This window comes from Bombus huntii, chromosome 3, assembly GCF_024542735.1.
Source record: "Bombus huntii isolate Logan2020A chromosome 3, iyBomHunt1.1, whole genome shotgun sequence".
Taxonomy (NCBI): Eukaryota; Metazoa; Arthropoda; class Insecta; order Hymenoptera; family Apidae; genus Bombus; species Bombus huntii.
The window spans coordinates 1,037,728-1,058,213 of NC_066240.1; the positions used below are offsets into that span (position 1 = coordinate 1,037,728).

The following is a 20,486-nucleotide window of genomic DNA, read 5'->3' on the forward strand; positions in this document are numbered from 1 at the left end:
TTAAGATTGATTTATTAATTTAATATAAAAGTAGCATACGATATTCGAATATTGATTGATTCCTATAACTAATATGAGTAATTGTATCGACAAACACAAAAATACAAAAACAGTATTCGAAACATCTTTTTCTATTTCTTTATTATTGTAATTAATAACATTAATGTAGATATAAATAGTAATATCTCCAGTGATATATGATAATATCATTATCTTACTTGATTTGATGGATAGCATCCTGTATCTTGACTATAAATTCCACTTAATTCATAAGCACCATGCTCATTTTGACAAGCAAGAGGTCCCCCAACATCTGTGTCACAAATATTATCTTTTTCTTCTTTGGGTGCAGCACAGATAGTCCCATTTGTAACATTAATTCCAAGATTTGTGCTTAGTAATAACACATCTTGGCAACGTTCTCTGGATAGTATGTTCATGCTAATTGCATGCATAATTGCACCAGCGTAATGTGCTAAAACAGAAATATTTATGTATTTAATCATTTAATTTGGTTTAAGTTCCGGATTATCTTGATTCTCAAAAATAAATACAATCATAATAACATGTATACAGTAACATATATACAAAAATAATAAAATTTTTATGTTAGACTGTACTCGCAAACAGAATCGGAATTATGAAAGAAGTAACATTATTATGATAAACAATATTTAACTTTTTATTTACGTGTAAATTATTTATTTAAATATAATAGACGATATTCCTCGCTTAGTTACCTTGAAGAATGGACTTTCCCCAACCAGTGGCAATGCACAATTTATTATTTTGCAGTAAATGCTTTGAATCAGGCAGACATATGGGACTTATATGACGATCGAAAGTAATGGGATTTTCGAGATGCAACATTGCGAGGTCGTATTCTCCAGGTTTTCCTTCATAATAAGGATGTATACTTATGGATGATACATTGATGATTTGGAAAGGCAATGGTTCCTCATGTTTTAATTCGTACCCCAATTTCCATTCTCCCAATTTTATCAAAATATCTTCCGGCAGCAGACTTGAATAATAATGTAAAATATTTTGATGAAGAAAATAAAATGATAACAGTTTATTCTAAGCTAATTACATATATCTTACAAACGGTAATATTAAAATTAAATAATCAAATGCAAAAAATAATAGGATTATAATAATAAGCTTATAATATAATAATAATAAGCTTAATAAATATAATTACTATAAAAAGTAAATTTCACTTGCAGCAGAAAGCGCGATATCCATGTACCACGAAAGAGGTCATCATTTGTAATAGAAAAAATACTTTTTATTTAATAAAAGTATATTGTAATATTCGGTCATGTTTTTGATAATAGTTCTAGAAATGTATCTGAATTTTAAATGCCCGTAAGTATCTTAGGTTGCATCATTTGCATATGTTATATTCTAAGAGATTTTAATAAGAAGTTGCGTACACCTTTCCAAATATGGTGACTATGCTATATTCTTCGCTTAAATTTTGTGGGTGGATCATTCGGAAATTTCGTTACGAAATTTAAAAAAATTTTGGAGATAAAATATTTTCATGATTCATAAAATCTGCATTTTATTGAATAATGCATACACCTTCTTTTTTTTCCATGACTTTTTACTGTTTATTGAGTAGCTTCACGAATCCGTTTTCGGAAAATTTTTTGTTCTTTTCTACTATTAATACTTTAGGCCTATAGAAGTTTATATAATATAATAATATAATATATTATATAATAAAATATTATATAATATATAATACATTATATATAATAATATATAATATTATTATATTATTATTATTATTACTTAGTTCGTGCCTTTCGGTTTATCTCGTTTACCTATTACGCTTTTTACATTCTATCAGTCTTATGGCGTTATCATCTTATTACCTCCTCCCTTATATCTATCTATACTTTTTTCCTTGTCTATCTCTCTTTTCTTATATATCTACCTCCCCTCTTATCCACTCTATATAATATTATTATATTATATACCTATATAACAGTATCTATTCGTTGTACCGTTTCTAATGCGTAATTTGTAAGTTATGATGAAGTTAACCTGTGTTTAATTGAGATATTGTTCTGTAAGAGCAAATTCTCGCTAAATTATCGAAAATAGAAAATAAATTGAGATTTTTTGACAGATTTCATTTTTATCAATAAATTTGAGTTAAAATTCAAGTAAAACGAATATACATATATATTTATTAGTTTATGAAAATATATTTTTTTATTTCTTCTATTTTCCATCTGAACAAAATTTTTAAGTGAAACTGAAACTTCTGGGCAAAATAATACAAGAAAAATATATGAATATTTCCAGGCATATTTTGATCTGTGTAATTAATTATTATTGCCTGTTTTTATATTTAGTATGCTTACCCGTAGATGCAATTAGCTGCTGTTAATACATCTTGATTTCCAATTAGAACACCAGAACAGAGAATTTTCCGCTCCTTTAAATGTAAAACCATCGCTTGCCATGGAATTTCTGCAAAAACTGTTTTGGAGTCCGTTTCTTGTGATTGTTTTAATACCTGACAACAGAGAACAATCCTTTTAAAAACATTTTTTATTTACTCATATTCAGAACGTTAATTGTTTCATATTGTTGCATATTTCAATTTCTTATGTTAATAAATAGCGTACTTGTAATATGTTAAATGGTTTTATTGACATCCTAATTTTTTTCGAACGTTTTATTACATCGATTATTGTTCTCTGTATTCTCGTAATTTACATTCTTTTAAAAGATACGACTCGATTAATATGTGTAAATATTGAAGCATTATAATTACAGTCAAATGCGATATAATAAAATTGAGATGTTCGTTGAAAATAAAGTGAAGCATATTTCGAAAAAACAATTAACATTTTTTGACTCTTTCACACATTACACGTATTACACGTGTTTGAATTTCATGACTTTAATGTAGTATGCATAGATGCATATGTACTTGTACATTTACAAAAGAGTTCGCATAGAAATGAGAAAATTTCTTCTTTTATTTCATATCATTTTCACAGGAAATTGAAATAGGAATACATCCTACATATACTGCTTTCACATTTTATGGCATATGCTTATAAAAGTATTTGCTTTTAAAAGTAAAATGCTAATAAAAGTATTCTACATTGTGATAATTTATGTAGATATTACAATTCAATGATAATTCAATAAAAATATTTTGTAATGTACAAAATAGATTTTCGTTCATAGCAAAATTAGAAGAGACAAGGGGACGGCTTGATAATTATAAAAATAAAAATGTATGGTTTTTATGTGCGATGCATTATTTTGTCGAAGGTGGAAATACATTGAAAACACAAAAATATACAAACTACTGCTAATTGTTTACAAGAACAAGCTGAATGTGTACTTATAAAAATATTTGTAATTTTGTATGTATGTGTACACTTAGTCACTTGACATTTAAATGACGCCATCTAGCTCATAAATCTTATTAATTTGTGTTTCAAAATGAAATTTCGAATTTTACTGTGGTGAACAGTCTTCCCGTAAGAAATTCGGTAAGAAAAGCTTTTGATAAGAAATTCTGTGAGTTTAGCATAGCTTGTTTCTGACACGTACTGCACTGCCCTTCCATGATAACGTCATAACGTTATTGTATATTTAATCATATGTATATGTATAAAATTATATGCAGTTATTTTTTCTATTTAATAATAATAATAGTAAGAATAATAGTTTATATAGTTAGTAATAGTTTATTTTTTCAGTCCTCCGGGCATGAAAAGGGACTCGGTTTACATTGTTACTACAATTTTTTTTATTTTTATATTATATAAATTTCGGCTGTTTGATTTTTTAGTCGGTTTTGATAATTTCGTAATAAAAATTGGCACAAAGGAAATAGAATTCGTCGCATTTACTGACACTTATTTAAAGATACTTACCTTATTTCTAATACCACATCTTGATCTTGTTTTTGGCGTGTTAAAACCACTTCTGTCATCTATGCCCGTATTTGGAGGAACTAAAAATACTTTTTTCGTAGAAATATCGGAATTTTCTGGTATTAACACGGGCTCAACTTCTTTTGAATACTCTACATTGCGATTGATTGCAGGTATTTTAGTAGTTTTTGCAGGTATATTGGGTAGTTTTACTTTTACAATATTCATAAACGTTGGAAATCCTTGTTCGTCAAATCCACCGGAGTAATTTGCCGGAAGATTCCCTGTTGGCCAAGGATCTACGTAGTTTGGATCCCGACAACATTTGCCAATTATTCCATTATCAGGATTTTTGCAACTCTATGAACAAGTATAACAACGTTTCTTGTAAGCTGAGTTTCGAAAATTCAATAAAAATATTTATCTTCAAATATTCTGTGCCTAAATTAAAAACTTAAAGATTTATTCATTTATATTTAGTAAAGATTATTTCTTTAGTAAATCTTTTACTTGTATTTTCAATGTTCTTATATCCAAATGAGCACTGTTTATTTATATTATAATACAACTATTACGATATTGCTACATATTTTTACCTTCGAAAATAATTTTAAAATCAGTATAAATTTTATACTACATCGGCGTTCTATTTACTGAAATATAATAGCAGTACATATGTACCGCTATGTTGCAAGTATAATTTTAAAACAATGCGTCTATCGGTACATTTCAATTTTAAATATATTTACAGATATATTTCGACAAGAGAATTTTTATGCAAAATTTATATTTATATATGTTGTATTACATTTCTCTATTTGATATTTAATCTTTTTCTATAACTCCTCGAAGTCATGAAAGTACGATTGTATCTGCAAAGGTGCCCTTGGTCTATCGATATATGTTGTCAATATGTTCAAGGTTCTGAACTAAAAAAATCAACATGTATTATCAATACAATATTGTCAATATTTATTGACAAGTTGTATTTTCGTTGAAAACCTTGAAATATTGACAATATTATTTATTGCCTGAGGGCACCCTAAGACTGGACGTTGTGAACTCTACATTTTGAATATTTGTTACTTTTATTCGCGGTATTTTTAATCGGTAATTTTTACTCACGGTAATTTTTACTCACACTCATTGGCACACGTCGAAGAAGTTGCTTTTCCGACAGAATAACAGGCTCTGGACTGATCATTCCGTCCATAGTGCAGAACTTCTCTTCAACACATATAAGCGCTGCTGCACATCCAAGCTGTACATGGGTCGGAATTGCAAAAGCGCCTAAATATTTTGATATTTCAATGAATAATGTTATTAAATTGTTGTCGCAATAAGATATTCCCTAGCAATATTATGTTATCTCATGCATTGCGTTACAACTAATATTAATGATACCAATTATTTTATTTAGCAACCAGAAAATTAAGAAATTGAATAATTTATACGATTTGCTAAAATAGGTATTCTTTAGTTGCATAACATTTAGAAAACTATGAATATAGAATAAGCTATAACATGTTACGAGTTGTTTTCTCGAGAAATATGGATAGCGACAATCCTAGTTTGAGCATTTTAGTATATCAACTATATCGACAGAATTTCGAAATAGAAATGGAACGCATCAAGGTTGATGGTTTTTTAGTTAGAAATCTCTTTTAAGATGTATCCGATCCTGTTCAGCAATGCCGTTATAAGCACGTTATTTTTAACGTTTATTATTGTACTAGATATAAAATTTGTTATTTTCTCGAATTTCTTAGTTACGCAGGACAGCAAATATTTTCTAAACAAATAGTGGATTGTGCTATAATAATCTCACAATATATTTTTTTTAAATTACTGTAAAAAGTAATTTGCTGTTGGAACGAAAATAAGATAATTTTTCGTTTTATCTTCGTTAATTAAAACCTAATTTGTAAAATTCTATATCGTGTACATATGTGTATGTGGTATTGTGCATATGTGTACATGTATGTTTGTTGTATATGCTGTAGCCACTTTCAAGCTTAAAATTACATATAAGCTGTTATTGCATATTATCGTTATCAATTGTGTATAATAAATGGAAAGTTAAATTAATATACTTTGCATAGAAGATCCAAAAATATTTGGCTCATTCCTTTCTTTAGTTACTGCGACCTGGTTATAGCTTATAGATGATTGCTCAGTTTGATAGTTTATATTATTAGAATGATCTTTTACATTTTTGCTAGACGTTTTCAATTTCCTTTCAAATTCTTTTGTAATCGTGCAACAAACTTGATCATGTACCCTGCATTGTTGAGTCTATTAAGAGAAATGTTAAGAAAACAACATCTGTTAATGATTGATGCAGGTAAAATCTAAAATCTGTTACGAAAAATATCGTTGTACAATTTTTTAAAAGCTTTCGATGGACTGAAATTAAATTTCTCATATTTTTGAAGCAATAAGAAAACGATCTATCGCGTTATTATTAACACTAAGATTACGGAGTAACGTTTAAAAAAGAAACAGGAACATTTGTACCCCAACTTTTTCTACTGGATTAATGAAAGCATTGTAATTAAAATAAGAATTATAAATTCTTTAAATGAACTGCATCATACTATAGCTAGTGGTACTATTTTGGAAAAGTACGAATAAGTTTACCTTGATGGATGAAGAGTAAGTAGTACTTTTACTCGAGTGAATATAACCATTTACACAATCTTTTTTGTCAACGCAAATTCTATTCAATCCAATACAGCTAATTATAAAATCAGCGTCCTGTTCCGCGAATTTTAAACCATCGGAAGCAAAATGACCTCGATAAGCTTGGTTTTGGTTGGTGTCTTGTTTAGGATTTTCAAATATCATCTTTTGCCGAGAATTTTGAAATATTACACCATCTTGCTCTGGTTGAAATATTACTTCTTGTTGTTCAGGTGTTTGAAATATCACATGTTGTTGTTCAGGAGGTTGAAATATTACTTCTGGTTGTTCGGGAATTTGAAATATGGATTTTTGTTCAGAATTTTGATATGCTATGCAAATAAAAAGACGATTGATAACAACAACAATACAAAACTCAACTTTCATCTGATATAAAAATTTGCATTGAGTAAAAGTGATTTAACACGAGAAAAGACGAGATTTCTCTGTAAACTGAAAGAAATACCAAAACAATTGGCCAAAAGAAATACTCAAGAAAGTCATGTTTTTAGTATTTCATATTAATAAATTTAATAAATCATTATTGATCGATGCGACAATTTCTAAAGTAATATTTTTGTTTTGAATAAATAAATGCGTATAAATATAGGAAAGAAAGCATATCTCCTATCGAGAAATCTTCTTAATAGTTTGCATAGAACTACATAAATATTAAAATATCAAATGTACAGACCTGTGTAAGGAGTTTTGGTTTGAGGCGAGTAAGGCAATCCATTTGTTGAAAAAATAATAGCAATAAATATTAATGACCTGACAAGCATCTTTCTTTGTGTTTCTCCTATGTATGTCTGTAAAGATTATAAAACGAGCGATGTAAGAGGGCAAAAAATTGTAATCTTCAGTCAAGATGCTTTAACATTATAAAAGACAAGACAGAGTTAGAATTAATTACATATAAGATACATAAACATGAAGACAAAAAAAAAATAAACAAATGCAATAAGATAAAAGAGGTAATAAGAAAATTGAAAGTAAATATAAAATACTGACACGTTCCATGACTAAATACGAAGAAAATGTTGTATATGTATAAGGATGCTGACGTTTGGGCAAAGTGGTGAAAAGCATTAATTTTAATTTATGGAAAAAGGAAGACCCATCACCCGGAAATAGCTGATCCAGGCCACATCGTCTCGATCGAAAGAGAAAGGAATACACACATACAGAGATTCTTGATTTTTACTTTTCTAATGTCCTACATTCCAAGAATGATATTTTGGAGCTCACGTCATTCTTTCGTCGACCTCGAGAGTGTTTCACTTTGTCTCTCTATCTCCCTTTCTCCCTTCCTCGTAGTTATTTCTTCGTCTATTTTATTAGCAATTACTATTTATAGATACTATTTTAGAAAATTTTATAATCTTTTCGATGAACAAACAAATACAAATAAATTAAACTATCTCTTTAATTTGATGGAATTTGTTTTCCATGGATGATGGGGAGTTTCGTTAATATCCTTTTCGGATATTTGCAAGTATGTTGTAACATAACTTATGTACATAAATATGAATAATTTACAAGAAACTAAATAAATTTCAATTTCCAAAAGTTTTCTTTGTTTAAAATTATATTGAAAAGCTAATTTCCTCGCTAGTTTATAATCTATTAACGTGTATCAAGAATGTAGTTATTTTTATAAAAATGTAGTTATTTAAAAATTATCACAAAAATTAAAAACTCGATTCCTACAACTACAGCCGGTGTAACCAAAAGATTTAAATGTCACGGACGTTCAAAGTTTTCATCTAAGATTCATAATGTAAGACTCATATGTATGTATCATTTTTTTAACAAGTTAATAGTAATTATTACAACCAGATATATCAACATAGAACACCTTCATTTTATGCACATTCATTGCTGATTATAAATTTATATTTTTTAGTTTTACCTTATATTTAATAATCATTTACGAAGATAAAATTCAGAAAAATATACACGTGTTTCTTTGTTCATCCTGAAATTCCCGTATGTGTATTAAAAATAAACAATTTTCTTATAAAATAATTCTGATTAAAAAGAATGTATATTAGTATTTTGAATAAATAAAATATTGTATATTAAACGACGATAATATCCTTTAAATGAACAATGTAACAAAAGATTTGTTGGTAATTTATATGTTCGTTGAGACTTGTTGTTAAATCTGTATAACGTATCTGTCAAAATAAATTACAGAAGATGACGATAAATAACTTTCATTTTGCCAAAGGATGAAGAAAAAATGATACTTATATAAACAATACACTAAAAAATTGTAATGTATAAAACGCGATGATATATTTGTTGACGTTGATATTTCTGTGAAACACAGATAAGCAAATTACACAAAGTAACGATGAAGAATTACAAAAAATTAATGAAAAATTAATATAACAAGGAAAGGTACTAACCACAAAATACGAAATAGCATAAAAGAAAGGAAAATAATTATTTTTAAATGGAAAACAGATAAATCTTATTTTCAATGTAATAATTAAGGTATTTTAGATATTTCACAATTTAGAATTTATGTTATTTGTACGGAATATTACTATAAAAAATTGACTATTTTTTTAAATTTTATAAACCAATAAATTTTGCAAATAACTTTGGTAAAAGTTTGAATATTAGTTTAATAGCCAAATTTTTATAATTCTATATTTTTATTGATTTATATAAATAAAATTGAAAATTCAAAAGTAGATCAAGATTAGAAACAATGGCACCTACTTATTTGGTAGATCCGTATGTGATGAGTACGATTCACTAAATGGAATTTACTTTTCCACGTGATACCTAAAAGAAAGTTAATAAAACTGGCGCTGCTTTAGTATTCGTTCTTCTTTTATATCGATTCGCCAATCTTCAATATCTCCCTACCATCCCAATCGCAATTGCAACCTTGTGCCCACCTTCTTTGAACTATCTTCTTCGAAAATTTCCTTACAATTGACAAAATAGTATTTTCTTCATTCACTTAGAAACTAAATATTTATGCGCTTACTTTTTTTAGTCAAAAACCTGAATTTTTTCTGTAATTCACGAAGAGATAATGTAATTTTTAGAAGATTGCGCAAAGTATATAATATTCGGATGAAACGGCTACTGCTTTTCGTTAACGTACATGTGTACAATAAAATAAGTAAATAATACGTTAATAAGTATAATACGTAAAATAAGTTAATAAATATATTAATTACATAATTTTATGATGATAGAAACATCATGATTTCTAACAAATATAGCTATTATAATTATTTATTTTATTTATTTATTTTTACACAGTCCTGTCCTTTCGGATTTGGACGATTCTCCGATTTTACATTAAGTACGTTATATTCTTAAAAAAAATTACATATTTCTTTCATGTTAACAATTTGTAGCCGTACTAATTTCACAAAATTTAAATTTTTACTAGATCTTATATGTATATTTATTCGTCATAAACATATTAAGTTAGTTAAGAATAACTATTTTGTCAATTTTAAACATTATTCTCTATTATTACCAAGAATTTTAAATGTTGACTCATCTCGGTGCACATTTTTCAAACTATCGTCTGTTATATGTAAATATATCCGTTATACATATATATATATATGTACATATACATGTATATATATGTATATGCATATACATATATATACCTATGTGTCATATAGTCGAACGTTTCTTGGCATTGACTTTTAAAATAAGTGACTTTTTACGAAGTCCATCCTCCGCAATCTTTTGCTTGATTTTTCTTATCTCTATACATATACAGGGTGTTCGAAAATGATATGTCACGATCATCGTAACGTTATTTTACACCTCTGGATAGATGATGTTCTGCAAAACAGTAGTCGCAAAATTGACCATGATCTCGAAGTTCAAGGACAATTCTTTTGTTTACTGCATCATAGTCTGCTCATTATGAAGATAAAAAATTGCAGAAGAACCATGGGTCGTACCTTAAACGCTCTTTCAAAAATAAAATGTTAACGTTTCATTGGTTTCCGAATTCACTTCACTTCAAATGTGTTTACCTACATTTTGCAGCCCGAGACAGTATCTATTGTCGCGCATACTTAGATACTCTAAATCCATCGTTATACCCCATATAACTCATGTGTTCCTTTCTTTCTTTTCCCTTTTTTTTCCTTTTTACTATTTCAGCAGCCCCACTCGCATTTCTACTTTCCAGCCAAGTTTCTTCCCAAGATTGACTGGCAAGGTCAAGGTCAATTTTACGGCTACTTTTTTTGCAGATCTTCAGCAATCCAGAGATGTAGGATAACGCTATAATGATCGAGACAAATCATCTTTGAACACCCTGTACATACCTACAAGCTAAACTCTTCTATTACCTTCTCGATTGTTGAATAAATCTTTCTCACTTGAAAAAAAAACTAAATTTAATGTACAGTTTTGTTACTTGCCGTTCTATAATATCTTCCTACTTTGCTTGAAAAATATTTAAAAAAATGAATAATGGCACAAACATTAACATTCTATAACTTTAAATACGTGATGTAACATCCAAATTTCTATATTATGTATCAAAATTTAGAAAATATTGCATTAAATATTATAATTAACTTATTTTTTATACTTTTGAATGTTATTTTGTTAAAATTAACATTATATCGTTACTTTATAAAAGTATTATTGAAAGAAATGCTATTTTTCAAATTTTTTAATATTTAAATTAACATACATATGTATATATAATTATGTATATATATGTACATATAATACGATATTCAACAGTTTTTTCGTATAACAGTTGTTCTCATGTAAGATAACTTCACGTTACAAAAGACAAATCACATTAATATGCAGGAAGATGATCATGATCTTGAAATAACATCCTAAACAAGCTTAGAGAGACTTTGCCAGATGCGTGTTCTGATATCATATAAATCCTTTTTAATCATTATTTCTTACTTTCAGTGGAAATAATTTAAATGTTCAACTTAACTGTATATTTTATCATATCATTATCATGTCTGATATAAATGTTAGGTATCTTCTGCTTCCTGACTGTAGAATAAATAATTTTTCATTTTTTATATTCTATATAACAACATCATTTCTTGTAATTATTGTATGTTAAATAATGTAAAAATTATCTATGTTATGAAATTTTAAGAATGCAACTCGGGAAAGTAAGAAATCTATATGAAAGACTACGTAACGGCAGCCGATAAGAGATGAGATGAAAACAGAAGATTCAGAAAGTTTCCGTTACCTGTTTCTAATTATTTTGAAGCCTCATGTCCGTCTAGGTATCAACCACCCTTTTCTCATTAAAATGCGCTAAGGGCTCATGGAAAATGGTACGTAACCTAGAGCCTAGTCAGACAAGCTTTCGTTTAATGTACTGTAACATGAAAGTGTATATGAATGCATATGTAATCACAAAAGATAAATATGTCGAATTTTACGTCCGTGCAACTTAAACGACGCGACGGTCAAGAAACGCTATGACATCTATCAATTAGTCTGCAATATTTTATTATTCATTTAGTATACAATAATAAAAAGTACAAAAACAAATAATCTTCATTCTTCGATCTATATGTGTTGACGTTTTAATATAATTATTAAACTTGAAATATTGTATAAAATCTTTTTCCTTTAGGAAACCTAAAGTTTGTTATTGCTCACATTAACTTTAGATTGTTGACATTAACTTGAGAAGATAAAAATCAGAATGTACACGTATCATCACAGCATAATCATTTTTGATTACTGATCGACTTGATGTTTGGTTACTATAGTATAACTATTTTTTGTCATAAATTGGCATTTAATATAAATTAACACTGTTCTAATCGTAAGTCAAAAACTAATACTTCAGAAGTATATAGTTTTAGTTTGTAAAAAATATAAGAATTATAGTAATTATTATAGTAATAAATTGTCGAAAACGTAAATTTACGATAAAAATTTAGAAATTATTAAATTCGGTTGTGTTATAATGGAAAAAGTATTTTTCACGACAAAGATTGTTAACTTTCGACTAACTTTGTCAAGGGCATGTCACCTTGTACATTTTTGGTCGTACCAGCTTCTCTGATCTGAAAAAACAAAATATCTTGAGATTACTTTTGATTAGACGATCAGATGAGACGAAGAATATCTATCAATGACAGAATGAATAGGACATTTAAAGTTCTTCACCTTTATATTAACAATAAATCTTTCTGTATTATATATATAACTATGTAACTAATATATATATAGTTAAACTTCGGGATAAGATAAAATTTATATAAAATTTGCATTCGAATGTTAGCTTATGGGGCTAGATTTGGTGAATGATCTTTAAATATGTTATTTTAAATATGTCAAAACAAGAATATAAATAATTCGAAATAGAATTTTTTAAATTACAAGAGGTAGAGAGAGGAGATATTCCACTCTCAAGCTATATCAAGATACAAAGATTACCCTTATTCGACACTTTATTAAATCTTTGATTGACATGACATGAGATGACTAATCAGTTGGTAAGAATTACCAGTATATTTGACTTAAATAAAATCTCCTTCCCATCAGTTGGCAATACTTTATCGCAAGAGATATTTTTTCTGTACTTCTAGTTTTAAAACGGAGGAGTGCTGTTCATTTATTTTTCCTAACTTAAGATTTCCAGTATCTCCCCTTCAGCATCTCCTTCCCATTTTTTCTCTCCTCTCCTTGTTTTTGTTTAATTTAATTTCTTCTTCCAGTTCATTAGATTTATATTAATACCTTGTACGTTGCTTTTTCGTTTATTTTGATAATGATTCTATTTTCTTTCTTTTTAGTGTTATCATATAGTTCGGTATGAGTATTGTTTAGTATTGTACTCTACACCAGAAGGTTTTTGCAAATCTTCCTTCCTATATTACAGATTAATATTAATTATTATTAATCTATCTTTTTACAAAAAGCCATTAATTACTTATTACCATATATGACACTGCTAAGGGGAGATTTTAGGCTTAGATTTTCAAGCGTGGCATGTACACACAATCATCTGATAAATTAAAAAACAAATTCGCTCCAGCTCATTTTTACTCGAACTCTTGTAAAGCGAACATCGAAATAAAATAAGCTTTTACATACTTATTTATTAACGACAATTAAATTATTAATTTATAACAATAAAAAAAATAGTTTGTAACATTTTATCAAGTAGAAACTTTTAATATAGAATATAAAATTAAGAAATAAGAATATAAAATTTTATAAAAATAATTTATATTTTAATATCAGTTCTTAGTTTACCACACCGGCTATTTTTCGAACTTCTTTTACTCTTTGTTTGCAAGATAATCAAGAATTTACGAAAATGTTTTGCAAACACACACCAAAGAGAGAACTGCTTAAAAATGAATTAATCTTTGTACATAAAAAGAGAGAGTCAGATCTCCGTTTCTGCTTACAATAAAAAAAAAAGTGAGATATTAACAACTGTTAAGATAAATAGGACTCTATATCTGTGTAAAACAAAGAATTAAATGAAAGGAAGCATAAAATAAAAAGTAGGAAACATACACATGGTAACGAACATCACTTTTTTATTTCTTATACATTGAAAAAGATTTTTAAACATAAAATTTTTCTTAAACTTTTTAAAAATTTTGAAGAGATCATCATAGAGTAATAGATTTTAAATTCTTTGCTCTCTTTCCTTCTTCGCTCTTTTTCCTTCTTATTATAATTAAATAATGTTTATTTTATTAAACGATTTGTCCTTTAACAAGGAACTTCTATAATTATGAAATTCAAAATTAATAATAAAGATAGTTTGATTTCAATTACATCAAGTTTAGTCGTTGCAAATGTAAATATGATAGTTTACACGATAATTTATTTGTAACAGAAACGAAACTATAGATAGAAGATGGGGGAAATAAAAAAATTATTATTCGAATGACAAATAAAATCGTCTTCTGCAATTAATAGGTTAACAAAGAATTATATCAAAGGCAATCAAAGCATTGCCTAACAAATCTTTTTTCACGATTTTCCACCAAAACCACCCATTAAATTTCCAAGTCCTCCTGCTGCACCCTGTTGTAATTGTTTCATAATATTTTGTAATCCTGGCATTCCACCTGTGAAAAGAAAAATTTTAATAATGGAATAAAAATATGTAGCGATTTTATATATATTATTATATTAAGAATGTAATAAGAATATATATATATATATAAGCTTTTTTTAATGTTCAAACCCATATATTTATTTTTACTTAGTTTATTCAAATAGTACAAATATAATATGCTATAGCGTAAATACTTGAAGTGTAAAGCTTAGTTACACTTGAATACAGACATACATATAAACACAATACATATGTATATAAACACATAAATTACGAATATGCATATGTTAAAAAGTAATATGAAAATGAACATAAAAATTAAATCAATGAAGTATATATTCCTTTCAAAATTTGCTAACTTTATATCAATTATTAAGCACTGTTTAATAAAAATATTACTTACCCATTTGATGTAGCACTCTGGGATCCATCATTTTTGCCATTTGATGATTTAACTTTGCCATTTGTATCGAATTTACATTTTTGGACATATCTCCTGCTTTAAATAATCCTTTAATGCCGCCCATTTTCTTTACAACAGCAGCAAATTTTGTGTATTGTGTAATTACATCTTTGACTTCTTTTTCAGTCACTCCAGAACCTTGTGCTACTCTTACAATTCTGCCTGGTTGTTTACTAAATAATTTTGCACCATCTCTGTTATCCAATTCTATAAATGTTTGTTTATTTAATATTTTTTTATTTTTTATTTGAATGTTGTATAACTATAAAATATATTTGTGTTAATATACAACCCAGATTCTTTGATGAAACAATTTCTTTTACTAATTAAAAACAAATAGCTGAATGCAATTTTTTCTACAATGTAAATTCATATGTTAAATAACGTTAAGAGTACATTATGTATAGTAAAATATTACTATTAACTCAATTTATTGTTTGCAGTAAAAATATGCGCTTTTATAATACTAATAATATAGTGTCTCATTTAAAAAAATATAGAAATAATCGAAATATGATCAAAAAATATAAAATATTATATTTTTAAAAAATTATTATATTTTTAAAAAATATACAGTGAGCCATATAAGAAAATAAGCAATATAAGAGAAAAAAAAGGATCCATATAAATTATATGCAACAAACTTATTTGCTGTGACTACTTTAAAAATAATTAAAACTATGGCTACAGAATACATAATATCAGAAAGATCTGAGTTCTATTATTCTCAACATTTTTGACAACTTTTATATTTGTTTATCACAAATAAAATATTCGTAGAAATATAACAATGTGCATGAATGTTGAAATCTCACATTTCAATAATATCAACTTATATGGATAATTGAATTTAATTAAAAGAAAATTACCTGAGTCGTTCATACTGTCCATAATAGTCATTATACGTTTTAGTCTTGCCATAGATTCTTGTTCTGTACCTTTTGACATAAAGTCTTGACTGAAACCAGGAATCATCCCCTGTTTAACAAAAAATCCCCTTTATGTTATATAAAAAATATTTAAGTATATATTCTATTAAAAATATATGTGCATAACATATTTTAACTATAAGTAAAAAATATATAAATTACATTCTTTACACTTTACAAATTTGGATGAAATTTTTAAAAAATATTAGAAATTTATAGACAAAAGAAAAAAAGAAGAAACTAAAACTTACCATTAACTGAGAGAATGGTCCCATTTTCATAACATTCTGAAACTGTTCATACATATCCCTCAAAGTGAATTGTCCATGTTTGATTTTCTCTAGTAGTTCTTCATTATCATCGAGATTTAATTCATTTACTTTGTCTATTAGTCCTTCGATATCACCCATACCCAATAATTTACTAATAAAAGGTTTTGTTTTGAATGGTTCTAAATCATCTATATGCTCCCCTGTACCTACAAAGATTACTGGACTTTGTGTTGCAGCGACCCTATAGAAATATGCTTATATAATATCAAAACCTTTAATAATTACAAAGGTAAATTTTCTTCAATCCCCAAATTCAATTATAATATTACATTAAAATTTAAGTTTCATTACATTGAAAAAGGATTTTTAACACTAGTATAAAATAATACAAATATCACTTTTATAACTGACTTTGTTATATTGTGACTTTCATATCACTAAAATAATTATTACTTTTTATTAATTATTAATTATTAAGAATTATTACTTATATTACTGATTCTTAATTAAACATTGTTTACCCATAGTATTATTTAAATATATATAATTTAAATACTACTTAAAGAAAAGTATATGATATGAATAAGTAAGTATATGAAGGTACTACAAAAGAACTTTTTCAAACATATTTCATAAAAACTTAGAGAAACTATTTACAAATTATGAAAACTTACGCTGAAAGAGCACCTCCACCTTTTGCATGTCCATCAAGTTTTGTAATAATGATAGAACCGACATTAACACGTTCCTTAAAAGCTTTTGCTTGAGCTTCACAAGCCTGACCTATCGTTGCATCCATTACAAAAATTATATTATCTGGTTGCTACAAATAATAACAATTTTTATTTATTGACATAAATATTTCATAAATTAGATATTGCTAATTTTTATTCATTAAAAAATGTTTGAAAGAGATAAGAACTATTAAATTACTTACAATTGCATTTGCAACTTGAAGCATTTCCTCGAACAGAGACTCTTCCTGTTTGTGCCTGCCACTAGTGTCAACGATAATAATTTCATAACCTTCTTTTTTAAACATTTCCACACCATCCTGTGCTATTGTAACTGGATCAACTTCTGTATAACTAAATAATAAATTTGTTTTGTCCTATTACACTAGTATTTATTTTGTAACATTAAAATCTTTGTTGAATTATCCATTACTTGAAGGAATAAGATTAGAAACTATACATAGAAAGTATATATAAAAATAAAAACTGTTATATCTCATAAAACTAATTTATTTACTTGTGTCTTATACTTAATTTGTTGTTGAACAGTAACAAATAATTTTTAAATTATTACCCACCTTCCATAAAATGGAATTCTTGCTTTTGTTGCATTTTGTTTTATTTGATCATATGCGCCAGCACGGAAAGTATCAGCACAAACTAAACAAGCTTTCCAATTTTTCTTTAAATAATGATAAGCAAGTTTTGTACAAGTAGTTGTTTTTCCTGAACCTTGCAATCCAACAAACATTATTATATTTGGGCGTCCTTTAATAGGCTGATAAGCTTTTACTCTAGGATCAATGAGCTGTAACAAAATTGAATATACTTTCCCTATTTCTTAATTACAACAATAGAGAAGAAAATCATTTTTCAGTGTTTCGAATAATAAATTTTCAAATAATAAATAAATCATTCAACTTACCTTTACAAGTTCTTTAAATACAGCACTCTGTATCATTCTCCTCTTATTAAGGCCACCAGCCATATCATCAAAATCAATTACAAGACGTACATTCTCTCTTAGCTTTTTGACAAGTCTGATATTAACATCTGCTTCAAGTAATGCCGCACATATTTCTTTTAGCATAGAATTCAGGACCTAAAATAATAGTATAAAATGTCGAGGTATTTCTATTGACAGTAATAGTTAATTTAATAATTATTATTTTGACTTTTTAATAAATCGAAAGCTATAAGCTTTCAAGTTAATAAAACTAAGAAATTATTACATTTAGAAAATATTTGGGAAATGTTTATAATGTAACGTTTATTGAATAACATAAATTAACATATGTTACAATTTTAATTAGATGTATAGAAATGAGTTTGAAGGTTATGTTACTGTGAAAATACTTACTTCTTCATTAATAACAGTTGCATTGCTGAGGGATCGAAGCGCAGATGTTATTTTACGACCTAAATCTGCGAGAACCATTTTGCTACGACTATTCAACCTTTACGTAAACAAAAGGAAAAATTATATCACAAACGAGGTACACAACCTCGTTATAGAACAATCGTTATCCAAATTTTGCCAACGCACTATAGTGATACATTCGGGTTCTGATATAAAATTAAACAAAATTTTTATATGTATTTGTTTAAAACTTTAGATTTTTTATTTTTGTATAAGAGGACACGGTTTTGGAAGATTCTTGACATTAGAATACTTTTTTCTGTTACACTACATAAATCACAAAATGAAGGAGAAAAAGATAGGTTGTGTTATGTTAGGTTTGGTCATTAATGACCAATGTCAAATAGATGAGTAACATCATGTTTCTATAATGTAACTATTTGTAATAGTTTATCTATAATGTAAATATTTCTATAAGTTTTTATGTATACATTCAGAATATAAGCTATAAACCATAAACTAAATTATTGTTAAAATATAAATTAATATTATCAACATTTATATCTTTAAATTGTAAAACTTTACGAATTATTTTGTTTATAAACTGTATTTTATGAAAAAGTACTTTACAAAAATTAATTTTAGAATGATATACATATTTACAACAGTTAAATCATAATTAATATACAGTATAGGTGAAATCTGATACCTGAATCTGAAATCTGATAGGTGAATTAACCTTATACTATTGAATTTGTTTTCTTGCGAAGGTAATAAAATTAAAATTTATGCTTTCTAAATACTGGTTTGAGGATTATATTTATTTGTTAATTCATGTGGTCTTATATAAATTTATTATGAATTTTTATTTCCACAAATATTCATTCATATAAATGTTATATGAACACAACAATTACATAGATAGAGTAAAACACGTTAGGTCTTTACTTTGAAAATGTATTCTGAATTTAATATTATGTCTATTCCGGATTTTATATTATTAATATATATATATATAATTACTAATATATTACATATATATTTATATATTTATATATATAATTAATAATATAATTAATAATATATGTATATACGTAATTAAAATACAAAAATTATGATATTTCAAATTTCGCGCAATACTGAAATGGTAATCACGTGCTCGATATTTTACTAAAAGGTTATATATTTTGTGGTTCATTGGTGAACACTGAGCAGTTGTATTATGTATTTTTATTCTTGTGGTTAAGTTAAACTACTTGTTTAATACCGACACAATCAAAACATGAGATTATCAGTGAATTTATATTTGGTATCTTTTTAAGTTATAAAATATGTGGAATCATATTTTCAACAGAATTTTCAGTGGATAGTAATGTGAAAACAGTGAGTGTTTAGTGTTTAGTTTCAATTGAACGGTGAGATCACTGTAATAAAGTTTGAGGTTAAATGTTAAACAATGAGTTAAACTAAGTTATTCGTAATTCTTGAAGAGTATTTAAAAAATGTGTAATGAAAATATGTCCTGTGAGTCGTCTAAAGATCGGCAAAAAAACGAAATCGAGGTTCTGAAGGTACGTCATGATATAAATAGATAAAAATTTATTTATTTAATGTTTTATGTTTTACGTATCATAATGGAATATACACATTTATTTCTAGTAAATTAAATTTTATATGACTTGTTATGTAATTTATGAATAGATAAAGATTCAGATTTTCGTATTTTATGCATGTATCTACAAATTGTTCGTATTTTTTTTTTAAATAAAGGATCTGTAATAAATATAAATGTATTCCGACGAGTGTAGTGTATGAATATGTTCGAATTTAATATGAATATAAATATAAATGGATTAATATGATATAGTAAGTAAAATTACATTATAACAAAATTAGAGAAGGATATATATTTATATTAATATAATTGGTGCTGAATTGTAATTTTATTTACTCTGCTTAAGTTTTGTCTATATATTGTTTATATTATTTATAACATATACATAACTGTGATCATTATATACACACATACACACTGATAGGAAATCA

The 20,486-nt window shown here is 26.7% G+C and overlaps 3 protein-coding genes across 5 annotated transcripts in view; 1 reads left to right on the plus strand and 2 right to left on the minus strand.

The window, feature by feature from the left end:
• Window positions 1-12,473, minus strand: part of LOC126863795 (uncharacterized) — a 17,142-nt gene extending 4,669 nt beyond the window's left edge. The window contains exons 1-9 of the mRNA XM_050614329.1: window positions 11,833-12,473; window positions 7,294-7,408; window positions 6,558-6,931; window positions 6,011-6,212; window positions 5,059-5,207; window positions 3,918-4,277; window positions 2,382-2,536; window positions 741-1,024; window positions 219-475 (exon numbers count right to left, since the gene is read on the minus strand). Coding sequence (XP_050470286.1) covers window positions 219-475; window positions 741-1,024; window positions 2,382-2,536; window positions 3,918-4,277; window positions 5,059-5,207; window positions 6,011-6,212; window positions 6,558-6,931; window positions 7,294-7,381 — 1,869 coding nt within the window. The 5' untranslated portion in view covers window positions 7,382-7,408; window positions 11,833-12,473. The remainder of the gene's footprint in view (window positions 1-218; window positions 476-740; window positions 1,025-2,381; window positions 2,537-3,917; window positions 4,278-5,058; window positions 5,208-6,010; window positions 6,213-6,557; window positions 6,932-7,293; window positions 7,409-11,832) is intronic.
• Window positions 12,474-14,126: 1,653 nt separating this feature from the next.
• On the minus strand, window positions 14,127-18,834 carry LOC126863809 (signal recognition particle 54 kDa protein). The gene is made up of 9 exons (XM_050614356.1): window positions 18,441-18,834; window positions 18,006-18,182; window positions 17,659-17,888; window positions 17,284-17,434; window positions 17,021-17,169; window positions 16,326-16,587; window positions 16,015-16,123; window positions 15,086-15,352; window positions 14,127-14,692 (listed from the first exon to the last, which is right to left on the minus strand). Exons 1-9 carry the CDS (start codon window positions 18,516-18,518, stop codon window positions 14,595-14,597), a joined length of 1,521 nt encoding a protein of 506 aa, XP_050470313.1. The 5' UTR covers window positions 18,519-18,834; the 3' UTR covers window positions 14,127-14,594.
• A 788-nt stretch (window positions 18,835-19,622) lies between these two features.
• The window catches only part of LOC126864198 (eIF-2-alpha kinase GCN2), a 30,332-nt gene continuing 29,468 nt past the window's right edge, over window positions 19,623-20,486 (plus strand). For 2 of the 3 annotated variants that reach the window (XM_050615259.1, XM_050615260.1), the window contains exon 1: window positions 19,623-20,011. In XM_050615259.1, the coding sequence (XP_050471216.1) occupies window positions 19,943-20,011 (69 nt within the window). In that variant the 5' untranslated portion in view covers window positions 19,623-19,942. The remainder of the gene's footprint in view (window positions 20,012-20,486) is intronic. The other variant, XM_050615261.1, reaches the window with a different exon arrangement.

Bases quoted from the DNA above. Each gene is read 5' to 3' on its own strand.
- LOC126863809 (XM_050614356.1), bottom strand. From the start codon at position 18,518: ATGGTTCTCGCAGATTTAGGTCGTAAAATAACATCTGCGCTTCGATCC. The intron at 16,124-16,325 runs GTAAGTTTTAGT...TTTGTTAAACAG, and splicing joins GACCATTCTCTCAGTTAATG to GGGATGATTCCTGGTTTCAG. The intron at 15,353-16,014 runs GTAATTTTCTTT...AAACATTTATAG, and splicing joins GGACAGTATGAACGACTCAG to AATTGGATAACAGAGATGGT.